Source organism: Schistocerca serialis, chromosome 2 (genome assembly GCF_023864345.2).
Source record: "Schistocerca serialis cubense isolate TAMUIC-IGC-003099 chromosome 2, iqSchSeri2.2, whole genome shotgun sequence".
Classification (NCBI taxonomy): Eukaryota; Metazoa; Arthropoda; class Insecta; order Orthoptera; family Acrididae; genus Schistocerca; species Schistocerca serialis.
Genome location: NC_064639.1, coordinates 650,301,121 through 650,315,847, shown reverse-complemented (window position 1 = coordinate 650,315,847; position 14,727 = coordinate 650,301,121). Strand labels below are relative to the sequence as shown.

At 37.8% G+C, this 14,727-nt stretch overlaps 1 protein-coding gene across 1 annotated transcript in view; it reads right to left on the bottom strand.

The window, feature by feature from the left end:
• Positions 1 to 14,727, bottom strand: part of LOC126456309 (NPC intracellular cholesterol transporter 1 homolog 1b-like) — a 124,669-nt gene that overhangs the window by 40,193 nt on the left and 69,749 nt on the right. Inside the window, exons 15-16 of the mRNA XM_050092060.1 lie at positions 9,928 to 10,182; positions 2,322 to 2,485 (exon numbers count right to left, since the gene is read on the bottom strand). Of these exons, the coding sequence (XP_049948017.1) occupies positions 2,322 to 2,485; positions 9,928 to 10,182 (419 nt within the window). The remainder of the gene's footprint in view (positions 1 to 2,321; positions 2,486 to 9,927; positions 10,183 to 14,727) is intronic.

Here is a 14,727-nt window from a genome sequence, read left to right as displayed (position 1 = left end):
ACCTTCCACTGTATGTTCCAAATGGAATTTAAAATTTCATTGCTATTAACATCTGTTAACAGTCAGTTTCCTGTCCCTAACACAATGTAGGCATTGTGAGATTTAAAACTTTCCCAGTGTACATGCCGGCTATGGAGGACACGAAGTTTTTCAACGAGTGGACTCCATGTGGTATTCAATTGAAAACCGCTGTCTCAGTTAATGAGAGGCTCATTGTGGCCCATATATCTAACTTTTGGAGTTTTATTGTTAATGAATCCATGGAAATACGACTGTCCGACAGTGAGTCTCTCATTAGTAGACATGGCGGTTTTAATACAGTCATTGAAAAATTTCATTTCCTTTGTAGCCGGCACAGTTATGTGATTGAACCACAGGAAGACAATCAAACTGATAAAGATGCAGCAAGTTTTCACCATGGAGGTGATGTGGCACTGCAGGATCGAACGCGCTCAAGTAGTGCACGTGCAACGCCAAGTGAATCCACCACGCATGTGCTGGCGGGGCCTTAAATATCAGAGCTCAGTGCAGTTTTGCCAGTATCAGCTGAAGATGGCCAGAAGACTCTGCGGCAAAATATTGGGGCAGGAAGTTACAAACATCTGGCAGTTCTCCCAAAATTTTGTGGAACACTGTAGACATTGTTACTATTTACAAGTGAGAGTTGTTCCGGGATGTCATTACAGATGCACCTGCAGTTAATCAATACTATATTGACATTTTCTTTTTTCAGCCTGCCATGACGAATGCTACTCTCTTTTTTAATGGGGATAATATTCTTCCCTCCCTGAAATCAGAATGTATCTAAACAGGCCTGTGGAGTGACATCTCTATCCTAAGAAACCAGGTGTGCGTGCCACCTTCAATTGCTGCTTCCTGCATGTAGTGCATATGTGACTTACTAATGGTGTCTTACAATTCTCCACCTAATAGTGGAGGTTGAGATATCTGCACCTAAGGTAATTGCAGAATCATTTGACCCTCTAGTTTAAGCCTATCACTCATCTCAAAATAAGAGGACCACAGTCATGAGGACGATGCTGCAAAACATTAGCTCTGCTTCCACCACAAAAGTAAGGCTAGCTACTTTCACCAAAGCAGCCAGCCACTTGTAGAAACTGAGAATAGCCTCTCAACACACAGGTGGCAGGAATAATTCACACCGCATGAGCCACGATTTGCAGATGGGTGCACCCAGTCCACTCAATCAATGCTGGCAGAGCCAACTCCATATTTAGGATGTGACCCCCTGCCCCCTCCCCCCCCCCCCCCCTCCCAGCAAGCAAACAGAGTGGACACTGGCCTTCTTTCTCAACTAGATCATTATTTACTAAGAGGCTCCATCACCCTCCTGATGTTGGAGATCCTACCGACAAGCAATCCCACCCTCCAATTGTACAGATCGTTCAAGATGATCAGTCCCAGACCCAGTTCATGAGGCGTTCCATGCTAGCTGAGATATACTTTCAGCAATGGGCAATACCTCATGCCTGTTTTTGAGGCCTAGTGGGACAGCAGTGTGGCCAGTACCCACTTTCGCCTCCTGTCCAAAGATTCATGTTCCCACCACTGAACATTTTTCACCATCAAGTGTCAGCCAGCCAGAATGAGCAAAGCAGAAAGCGTTGCATCATCAGGGATCCCAGGTGACACTTTAGGCTCCAGAGGCGCCAAAGTATCCATCTCAGGTGCCTGAACCACACTGCAGCCCAGGACCAACACAGCTTCCATCTGTTTACAATTGCCTGCACTGGGTGTAGTACCCACCTCCAAATTGTACACAATAGGTACAGTCCCCATCCATTGAATTGTAAAACTATATGACAAGCAGTCACCCTGTTCAGCTGCTATGCTACTTCTTGTTCTTACTACACTCCAAAATCAGCTCACACAACAAAAATGCTCTCAAAATGTATGCAGAAACTTAGACTAAGTTATTATACACCAGTCAACACAGTAAGATACACAGTACAATGCACGTCTACACATAAGCACTTGAGAACAAAACCTAAGCTAAATCATGCATACAAACTGAAACTGATACAGCTGCTGGCACATTTACTCTATGTCACAGCTGCAACTACACTCAATTCAAATAAGAATAATATCATTATTAGATAATGGGCACTAGATACTTGGAGGCAGACTGTATTAAAAAGAAAATGTGATCTTACTTTCAAAAACTAATAGCTGGTTCATCAACTGAGTTAACATTGACTGATTATCCCTATATTATTAGGAAACCTCACTGTTGCATTATTGAATTAAATGCTGTATCTACAAACACACAAACACAAACCAGTTCTTTCCATTTTAATTACCTGTCTGGTAACTTTGAAGCACGAGTAATTTGAGTTGTTAGGGAGTCAGCATAGCAGTTCAGGCCACCACAGAACAAATTTTGAACATTTTCATTACTGTAGTTCAGACCACTTTTAACTACAAAATATACATTTGGACCCATGGAGAGAACATCTTTCATGTACTGGAATTAATAAGGAAAAACAAAAAAAATTAACAAAAGAGAAATTTAAATTATTGTGAAATATTTATAAATCAGTATAAGTGTTGGAAAGATATGGAGCTTTGTAGTTAATTATAGCATAAATAAGAAGCACAAGAATTTCTTTTAATGAGAGTGGTTCATTAATTTGAGAACAAAATTTATATGCCCTGCTGTTTCTACTATCTTGCGTGGTACAATAAAGTTTTGATATTAATTATCTTGACTCATCTTCATGATGATGGGATTCAAGGAAGGCATTTTTAAGTGTGTATTTTGTTTTCAGAGATCTTCATCATTAATACATATGTTGCATTTCTTAAATCAGTCAGTGAGGATATCTGCAAGGATGTGTGGGAATAATCAATCAAGCAATTGACTGTAGTGTGTGTTACTGTTGGTATGAAGTTTATTTTTTAAAATTTATTGCTTATTTAGCATATCCATATTGGGGCCTTAAGGCCCTCTCTCACATCTGGCCAGAAACAAACATACAAAAAAGTATATATATTGCATAACAATCACAATAATAATGATTTCTGAAGTTTCTCTCAGTTGAGTTGTCCTATGTTCTTTATAAGCTTTTATATCTGCTGTCAGTAATAAGAGCTACTTTTGTACACTTCAGTGCTGGACACTTTATTTTGTGGATGGTTAAGTATGGTGCTATGACAATGCAAGACACTCAAAATCAGTAGTGTGTCATCAATGATGAGATTCAAGAAATTTGTCATGAAATCGAGATTATGGAGCCCTCTTTGCCTGCAAAGCAAAAACTGAACACAGTGCAGTGCAAAGAACCAAAGGCTAAAACAATGCAAAACCCTGCATTGGTTTAACAGATGCAAACAGCAATGCCAACTACACACCATGATGCATCTGATCTTTCTGCTATGCCAGGTGGTGATGTTAACCCAAATTGAAAATGTTGACTGTTCCGGTGATATGTTCCCACATTGAGACCTTACTCTGGAGCGATGAATTGTCCATCCATCAGCTCCAGCATTTGTTCCTTGCTTTATATGTAGTTACAAGACCTGGAATTTATGCCCAACTAACCAAAATTTTGGTTTCCTGTCACGAAAATACTTTTCCACACCAACAAGTTACTGTTGATCATGAATAACCTACGCTACTGATTAGCAATTTAGACCAGCAGGTGACAACATTGGTGTCATAAGTTATTGTAGACCTGCCATGTCATCAAGATTCCTATGCTTTAAAAATTCAATTAACTGCTCATTGCACCAAATTATGAGACCCAAGGCTCAGAAAAGTGGTTTGTCAAGAAAAATGAGGCACCAAAATCCCTTTGTAATCTTGGTGGCCCGTATTACATATAACAGACACAATTATAGCTTTGAACAATTTGTTGTTTGATGGCCCAGTAACAATGTGGTCAAGTTCTAGACTATAAATACAAAGGTGTAGGGCTCAACCCCATGTTATTCCTAGGATTTTTATAATATCACATGGCAGTAAAAAATTGCACAGTAGTTGGTACATCCATGACAGCAGTATGACTTCTACACTAGGCCCACAAATACTACTGCTGCCAGTCCACCCTGCTGTGTCACAACAGTCGTATGTGTCAGACAGGCATATGACCATGACCTTCCTGGGCAACAATGGCTTGGATGTCAGCACATTCCCAGCCCGGTGTTCTCCTAACAATAAGGCAGATGAACATTCACACCTGAAAGCACCAAACAACTTGGCGATAGATACCTACAGTTGCAAATTTCTCATTCTTGATGCAGGCCTTGTCTCTCCCTCCATGTAGACCTTTGTAGTCACTTATGTTACCAAACCTATGTTAGGCACTGGTCTCCTTGCTCATTATGCATTCATGGCAGATTTGAGAAAAGCATGATTTTAGGATACAGTTGATAGCAGCACAGTAATCGGTGTACAGTAAAGCTCTGCTTGTAGCACCATACAAAGAATAAATTAACTCCAGTGCCTGTGACAACTCACAGCAGGCACCAGTTATGAGCAAGAAGAAAGAAAACATAGACACAAGTTGTGTCACAGTTGCAAAAACGTTTTCAACACTCCAGGAAAATACTTATCTTATTATAATTCCAGTCTTGGATCACAATGTTTATTTGCAATCAGGTATTTAATTTTGGTGTGGTAATGACTATCTTTAGTCCTGAGTAGGAATGTGTTGCATTATATGTAGCATGCCATTACATGTGTTGTCGCAGACAAAGTCATTTTGGCTTTGGTTATCTTTCTCTTACATTTGAAGGGTGTGCTTTATACACCAAAATTTTATTTGTCTGATGAAGCCGAAATGGCTAATGATTTTGATTGCACCATCACATGTAATGGTATTGTATGTATAACACAACACATTTCTCCTCAGGTCTGAAGATGGTCATTACCAAAACAACATTAATTAGCTAATTACAAATAAACATTGTGATCCAAAACTGGAATTACAATAAAGCAAAACACTGTCACCTCATCCATGAGATTACATTCAAATATACTGAAGCTAAACACGCTCAAGATGAAATCTGTACATTCAAAATATGATCTAGAAGAACTTATTTGATAAAAACCAAGATTCGTAATCCAACGTGTCTTCCAAGAAAAGGGAATTGGAATCTGCTAAAATGTAAAGAGAAAAATTTGCAAAAGATTTTGCTCAGCACTGAAAACCATTTGAGGATCACAAAGAGGAGTCTCTGACTGAGTTATGACTACCATCACAGCATAGCAACATCAGACACAACACTGTGCATCATATCCATAGCACACCTGACCAACAATTTTTTCAATATGCCCACAGAATTGCCCCAGAGCCCCTAAGTGAGACAAAGGAGAAGAAATGCTCCAAGCTATGATAATCTGTGATTCCAATTGCCAATTCACAAGGAAGATGGCTCATGGTGTCCCTATGGTGATTATTGTGCTTTAAACACCAGGTCAGTCCCAGATGGGTACCCTATACCAGACATTCAAGATTTTACATGTGAATTAGCAAGCACAGAAGTTTTAAGCATTATAGACTACTGTAAAATATACAACCAAATACCTCTGATGCCTTTTAACTCCAAAAGATTACAGTAATTATGCTCTTCAGTATGTCTGAATTTTTATTTATGCCATTTGGTCACAAAATGGCCATGTTTTGTGGATGAAGTGCTAAAGGGGTTTCTATTTTGTTTTGTATACCTTGATGACATTATATCTTTTTACCAGATGCCTAGTTACAAAGAAAACACACATGGGGAGTGCGTCAGTGGCACCATAACCCTGGCATAGTGTAGAATAAAGAGAAGTGCGTCATTGGCAAAGCAGAAGTGACTTTCCTAGGACATATGGTTTTGGCAGATGGGATTTATCTGTTACCAGAGAAGATAGCAGCCCTACAAGCCCTTCCAATGCCAATAGACTATCAACAATTTTGACATTTCCTGGGAATGGTCAATGTTTATCATCACCACCTCTTGGCAATAGGCGCTGTATAAACACAGATCACAGGTGCATTCACAGGACACAACACTATGGGCCGGCAGTCCCTCAGATCAACCCCAGAGATGGTAAAAGCTTTCAGCAAAATCTTAGTACAGTGCTCCTTACTCATTCACTGCCATCTGCTTCCCTAGCAATAGTCACAGATGCTGGCAAAACAGCAACAGAGCAGCCCCAAACCAACAGAATGACCAAATTTGACGAATGTTAATTTTCTCCAAAAAGTTGCAACCATTTCAGCAGTGGTGGAGTATGTATTACAGAGAATTGCTCGCAATTTATGAAGCTGTTAAATGCCTCTGCCCACAAATTGAAGCTCACCCTATGGCAATGTACTCTGATGAGAAACTGATAGTTTCTGCGTCCTGGAACATCAGTGACAAATGTTCACCCTGGCAGTTCAGACATATAAAGTTTGTCAGACAGTTTACAATGGATGTATGCTACACAAAAGGAACAGAAAACATCATTATCAATCACTTTTTTTGATTGTGCGACTGGCAGATACAATGGGCTAAAAAAAACTCACCACCACTCACACATAAAAATGCACAAATACAGCACTTATTGACCAACCCCTCTATAAGGTCTGCAACTTGGGCAAAGTTGATATCATGATGTGATGTCTCCAGGTAGATGCTGAAGCCCTAAATATTACTGAAATTTTGAGGTCTACGCATGCAACTACATTTAGAGGTACAATTTTTTTAATTTTTTTACCCGTTCTGAAACAGAAACTTGTCCATGGAATAGAATGGTTGTCCAAAAGAAATGATTTTAAGCTAGATTTAAAACTTGATCTGCTACCTGCCAGACACTTTCTGTTGTTGGGCAAATGAACAAAGATTTTTGTTGCTGAATAATGCACTACTTTTTGACCAACTGACAGCGTCAATAACAGATAGGAAAGGTCATTTTTTCCTTTAATGTTGTACATATGAACATCACTGTTTTTTTTGCGAATTGAGATGGATTATTTATAATGAATTTCATTAACGAATATATGTACTCTGATTGTGCAGTTAAAAAAACCTCACTTCTTGAATAGGTGCCTACATGATGTCCTTGGGTGAACACCACTAATTATTCTCACTGATCCCTTTTGTGCAATCAATACTTTATGTCTAAGTGGTGAGCTACCTCAGAAAACTATTCCATAAGACATTATTGAGTGGAAATATGCAAAGTATGGTAGGAGGCTGATCTGTTAATTACCAAGACTAGTGATTATACAAAGAGCGAAAGAAGCTGATCTTAATTGTTTTAGAAGCTCAGTAATATGCTTCTTCCAGTTCAAGTTGTCATCAATGTGAACACCCAAAAATTTGGGGAACTCTACCCTGTTAACTGAGCCCTGTTGATATACTACATCAATTGTCGATATGACTGTATTCGGTGTACAGAACTGGATGTAGTGAGATTTTTTCGAAATTAAGGGGGAGTCCATTTTATGAGAACCACTTAATAACTCTTTGAAAGACATCCTTAACAATATCTTCAGCTCCTTTTTTTGGAATGGAATTTATTATAACTCTCTTGTAATCTGCAAAAAGTACTAGTTCTGCTTGTTGAACGTTAAGTGAGAGGTCATTCACATGAATAAAGAAGAGCAGAGGACCCAATCAGCAATGCAAAGTGGGATGACATGTACATGCTGACATCAGGCAGTTTTAAAGCTCTCTAGTGTGACTCGCCCACAATCAAATTGATCTCACAGAACCCCTTCCATCATCAGCAAACTGCAGATACATTTTCATTGCAGTGGACAGAAACAGTTGATGGACAGAAGCTACACACATCATGGACATTTCTGCTGAAACAGCAGCAAAGGCCTTCATCATCACCTGGATGTAACAATTTGGTTGCCACTTCCACAGCACTACAGATCATGCCCGGCAATTCACATCCATTTTGTTACAAAATTCAGCTCCCATGTGTCACAATGAAAAACCGATGAAGGCTCTTACCTTGGTCTTTTTAGGTCTTCACATAGTGTAAAAACCAGATATTGGGGGATTGTTAGCAGAACTGGTGTATGGGGAGCATTCCAGCGAAGTTTCTTTCACCTGCACTGCTGTCATCCCCATCAGAACTGCCACAGTTTGTGCAACAGCTCAGACAGATGCCCACCTGCTTAGCACCACAGAGAACACCCCATTTTTATCCATGCGGCTTTGCACATATCTCATCAAATCACCACTCCGACAACTATACGCTGGCCGCTTTCCAGTGTTGTGATGGGGAGACCACATTGTGGAGATCTTGCCAAATGGCAAAACCACAAATGTCTCCATGAAGCGAATCAAACCAGCATGGGTCCTGCCTACTGCAGCTAGCAACTGCACCAATGCCACATCCAGCAGTCAGTACAAGAGCCGGCTGCCAAGTAAAGCTTAAATTTTCTTACATTCCAAGTGTGCCCCAGAATAATGGGGGGTTATGGGAATAATCAGTCTAGCAATTGATTGTAGTGTGTGTTACCGTTAGTGCAAAGTTTATCTCAAGAGTTACTCTCAGTGTTGTATTATTCTATGTTGTTTATAAACGTTTATTTATGTTTTTAGAAATGAAAGGTAATTCTGTACACTTAATTGCAGTGCAGTGTATGTTACCCAGAGATATGTTTAACTGGGTGAACACACAGCGGAGAAATATAATTGGATAGAATAATACCATGTTGTTTCTCTACCTGGGTGCCACCCTGGGGAGGACAAGGCTACCCTGTGTCCAGAAATAGTGCTACTATTTTTTTTATATTTCCAGATTATTGACTTGAAAAATGAAGGCTGAAAAAAACATAACCAAAAAGAAGATTTTGGCCATGTTACTAAATGTATGAAAATATAAATTTAACAGAGGCCCAGGGAGTTTATGTAAGACCACACCACTATCATTTAAATCTGGTTGGCAGCAATTTAGTAAGGGAATATGCTGAAAAAGCCGTAAGAAATCTCTCTTCTTTAGAGCTATGATAGCAAGAGCACTCTTTTCTGTAGCCTTAGGATTGTTAATCAACAGCTGACAGTTCACTGTGAAAGTCTCTTATTGGTTACCACACTGATAAGGAAGATTCTTTGTGTCAAATAAATGAATGTTCGCATACATAGCAATAAACTTCTTTGACACATCAAAAAACTTAGTACTATACTCATTTGCTATGCTGAAGTACTAAGAGACATATTTGCCACTTTGATCTTTTATAAGTGCCTGGTAAGTGAAGAAGAGTAAATTGAGAAAAGTGTCCACATGCAGTAAGGGTGATATTGCATCTCCTTCAGCTTTTCAGTGATGCAACCCTATTTACAGGAACATCCACATGCAGGTACCCAAGGCATATTGGAGACCAGTAAATGGATGGCCATGCTGCACATTGACACACTGGTTTTATCTGTCAGGATGTTTCATAATGGCATGAGCTCTACTGCAGAAAGAAAGATTCGTTCTGTGAAGCTCTTTTCATTCCAAACCATACAATCAGGTTCCCAGAAAGCTCTTCAGTATGTTTCTGTTACTTAAAACAGTTGATATACTGCATTATACTGACATGTGGTTCTTTTGTGTCATTAATAAATAACAGTTTTGTTTTTGTATTCCTTAATAGCATTGTATTTTGGTCTATTGTTAAAGACTGTTTGCAAAACATTTACAAGTAAATCATTCTCAAAATCATACATTTATATTCATTTTATTATGTTTGTCTATTTTGGTTTATTAATTTCTAAGTTTCTTTTAGTTTTATATATGTTTTCATTAACCTATGAATTTTTTTGATACATCAGTTGGCCAATGATGTACTTTTTTTTAATTTTTATTTTCTATGTTTCCCTGAACCTTTTACCATGGATATTTTTTTCAGACTGAATAAAGATGTTTCACAATATTAAGTGTAGAGCACTATAAGTGAGTGGATGAAGGAGGATGTAGCATAGCCTACTTACCTCAAAATATGATCGGACATATGAATCTGTTGGCACTGCAATTTCTTGGTCTAATCCAGCCTCAATGTGTGGTATTAGCACTAAACTTGAACACAGCCAGAATGAAAATAGGAGAACAACCACTATTTTTATAAAGCGATTGAGGAGAAATTTACTGTAATATGACTTGAATAACAGGTACAGAAAGTCTTCAGAAGGTGTATCATCAACTGCCTTTTCTGACTTAACACAGCAGCAAACATCATATCTGTTATCCTGTAACATAAAACCACACATATGTGTTATATCCAGCAACAAAAGAGTGTAGTTAAATTTTAATATAGTGTGCACATAATCATAACCTTGCAGTTAAAGTGAAAGTCAGGTAAAATGGCCACTTTCATTAGGATAAGCACAGGAAAATAGCTACTGCTACATGTATTAATGAAGATGATGACAGTAAATTTCTAAATGAGGAGTGTATGAAACATTGTATGTATTTATTTGTTGGTATTCCAGGCAAATACTGTGAAATGTATCAATTCATTCACATTCGTTACTCAAACATTTTCAGTCTGTTATTTTGTTGTGATTTCTTTGCGCTATAGTTCTTGCAAGTAATTTTATTCTATGTCAAATGACATAGTTACTGCAATGCATTTGTAGTTATGCACAGCAGACTGAATCTATTGTGATAATTGGCTAGGGATCAAGATATATGCAGTCTTTGTTTGGATAGATTGAAAGAAATTCACTGAAAGACATACAATGCCACATTGCCTTTTTAGAGAAGAGTGTATGTGTTAAATAGTTTTAACCGATGATTAATGGTAATCAGCCAATGATAGGTTCATAAATTTAGCCAATAATAAAAGTAAAGCTACATGGGCTGTAGTGAAACAAGAAACAGGAACTGTGAAGCAGAGAGGTACAAACACACAAATCAGGAACAAGGAAAACTTAGAAAGTAACCCAAAAGAATTAGCAAATTATGTGAATACCTACTTTAGCAGCAATGCAACGAACTTATAGAAAATTTTTTCAAAAGATGCTAATCAACCAATACAGAAGCATATAGCAAACTCAATGGTATTGCTTCCAACTACTGTGGAGGAAGTATGCAATGTTGTAAGGCAATAAAAGAACAAAAACTCGGCAGGTTTAGATGAAATCCCAATGTGCGTGCTGAAAAAATGCATAAACGCTATCAAAGCTCCACTAACAGAAATCATAAATGAATCCTTCAAAACTGGTTGCTTCCCTGACTATCTGAAGCATGCCAAAATTTTACCAGTTCACAAGAAAGGTGGCGTAGAAAACATTAAGAGCTACAGACCAATAGCCGTATTGTCATGCTTTTCCAAAGTGATAGAAACAATAATGAAAAACAGGCTTTTGAGCTATCTAAGTAAATTCAACCTCCTCTGCAATGACCAGTATGGTTTCAGGCCTGGTAGAGGTACAGAATCTGCAATAGCACAATTTACAAAAACTGTTTTAGAAGCACTAGATGAGGACAGCTATGTAACTGGCCTTTTCCTAGACCTGTCTAAGGCATTTCGTACAGTTGACCACCAGAAGCTGTCGCATAAATTAGAGGTGCTAGGAGTAAGGGGAGTGGTTCTCAAATGGTTTCGTTCATATCTAGAAAACAGAAGAGTACAGTCAGTAGAGATCACACATGTTGCCAATGGATCAAAATACATTGAGAAACATATCTGATTCACAATATATAATTTGGGGTCCCTCAAGGAAGTGTACTAGGCCCTGTATTATTTACGGTGTATATACCGTATTTACTCGAATCTAAGCCGCACTTTTTTTCTGGTTTTTGTAATCCAAAAAACCGCCTGCAGCTTAGAATCGAGTGCAAAGCAAGCGGAAGTCCTGAAAAACGTTGGTAGGTGCGGCCACAACTAACTTCTGCCGTCGAATATATGTAGCGCTACACAGGCATGCTTTGTAGGCACAAAGATAAATACTGGCGCCAAAACCTCTGCATCAGTAAATAAATTTAAAAAAAAGGGTGGAAGATGAGCTTTTCTTTCTCCGCCCCAAGTTTCGACCACTGCAGTTTCATACATTATCCAACAAAGTAAATACAAATTCCGAATTGTTCATCTTCAAATGTAGCAGAATTTCAATTTACTATGAAAATCCGACTGGCAAGACTGTTTGGGATGTTTGTCAATATGGCCAACTCTACGTTCTGAATTTTTTCCTACCTTTGAGAAGAGATGAAATGTGAATCACATGCAGTATTCCCTTCACCATAAGAATAATACGAATATAAACATTTTGTCATGTATTCTTTCGTGTTTGCTGCTATTTCATTTAAATCCTGTCTGCCTAATAAACTACGAAACTAGAGTGACACAACAGCAAACGCGGAAGAATATACGTATCGTGTCATGCTTATATTCGTATTATTCTTATGCCTAATAGTGATACGGTCAGAAACGAAGCACGGCAACTGACTAGATTTTTAAATCTAAGATGACTCTAATTTATGTGCAGAATTTGATGTACTAAAGAAGTGGCCGCAAAGATTTTCAAACGGAGAAAAATTTTCGCCTAACTCTCATTCAAAACATGTTCTATCATACACAATCTATTATTTGGTTCTTGTTGATCATTATCAGAGAAGGCAGCAGTGTAAGTAACAACAAATAGCAGTCTCTTGCCATTGTTTCGCTAATGAGACGATTCCTCTCTCTCTCTCTCTCTCTCTCTTTATTTTATTTAAAAAAGTGGGTAAGCGCGCACAAAAGCAATCCATGCTGCGAGCGGCGACAGGTCGTAAACACTCATTATCAGATTGCGACAAACATTGCATGACACAGTACAGTAATGCATTTTCAGCTTAGAGTGACGTAAACACCTATAACAAAGAAAACGGCACTTATCAGATCAAAGCAAAATAAGCAATGGATTCAAACCAGACGAAGCATGTGAAAAAGGAAGGGTACCCATATAAATACGGACGGAGCACCTGACGCATAGCAATGGCTACCTGGTAAAGCTTAACTGCTAAGCTTACGACTCAAACCAAACTACTGTAGCTGTATCGTCATTCATTCGACCTAAATTGTGTCTCATATTACAATGGACCAACTTTTTTTTGATTTGGAGGTGCGGCCTAAAACTTTTCTCTCCCCTTGAATTTCGAGTCTCAAATTTCAGGTGTGGCTTAGATTCGTAAATTTTTTTTTCCTTTATTTCAAGTCTCATTTTTCAGGTGCGGCTTAGATTTGAGTGTGGCTTAGATTCGAGTAAATACGGTAAATGATTTCCTGCGACATATCAGCCATGGAGAGAAGATATTGTTTGCGGATAGCAGCAACATAGTTATCACCAGTAAGACACCATTACAAATGTTGGAAAATTCTACTGCAGTACTGTGGGATGTTCACAAATGGCCTCAGGAAAACAAAGTAACTCAATGTAAAGAAAACAAATACAATATGCATTAGAATGAATAGAAAACAGAGTCCCTTAAATTTAAAACTAGATGACATCTCCTTAAATGATGTACTTACAACAAAATTCTTAGGGTTGCACATTGACAGCCAAATGAAGTGGAATGAACATGGTACGAAACTCTCGAAAAAGATATCCACAACAGGTAAAGCAGTTAAGAGTCCTTGTATCTGCATGCAGTAATGAATGCTTGAGAACTGTATACTTAAGTTATGTTCATTCAGTAATCAGTTATGGTATTATTTTTTGGGGAAACAGTGCTCAGAATTTACAAACAGTATTTAAAATGCAAAAGAGAGCAGTAAGAATTATAACAAAAAACAGTAAGTGGGCCCACTGCAGAGAACTTCTCAAAATGTTAGAAATTCTAACTGTTCCTTGTGAATTTATATTCCAAACCATAGTGTACATCAAGAAAAATATAGAAAATTGTAGCACAAATAGCAGTTTTCATAACTATAGTACAAGAACAAGTCACTGTCTTCAACTAGACAGGAAGAATAAACATAAGATTCAAAATAGCTTCTTGTATGAAGGTGTACAACTGTATAATAAAAGAAGCAGATAACATGTACCACTTGAGGAAAAATGTTAAATTGTTTTTGCAGGAACACTGCTTTTACACTTTAAGTGAATTCCTTAGAACAAAATGATTGTAAGTAGCTTTTGTTTCACAATATTTTGATAAGGAGCAAAAATAATTGTAAATAACTTACACGTCACAATGTTTAACTAAATGTAACAATAAACTGTATAAATATATGAATGTACACAACTGAAAACATCCATACATTTTAAAATGTCCACGGATGGCTAAATAAATAAATAAATAAATGTAGGCCATATACTGTTTGGTTTTCATTTTGACATTTTACAGTGATTTTCATTTTTGTCTGTTTTTAGCCCTTCTGTCTCCATGTCAACCCCACTCAGCCAATATATTATAAACATATTCGGATGCGAACAGAAGCAGCATCCTGTGACAATAGTATTTTTCTCCACTCAATCATACTGAAAAATGGCATTCAGTATAATTGGAAATTGTAGAAATATTCATTTGATTTGGAAGGCACTTGATAATTTTGACTATGGTTTGTTTGACTGCATACAGATGACATCACAAATCACGCCTGCTACTTTGAGCCAACCAACAACCACAAGGTGCGTATAAATAATTTATTAACAATACAACAAAATATAGGTAGACCACAACCTTTTGCTCCATGTATTTTATGCGTGCTATCTTCAGCATTTAAAGGAGTGTATTTCATTCAACATTGTCAAAAACTTTCTCTAACTCCACATTTGCTCTAAACTTAGGTTTGCCTTTCTTCTAAGGTA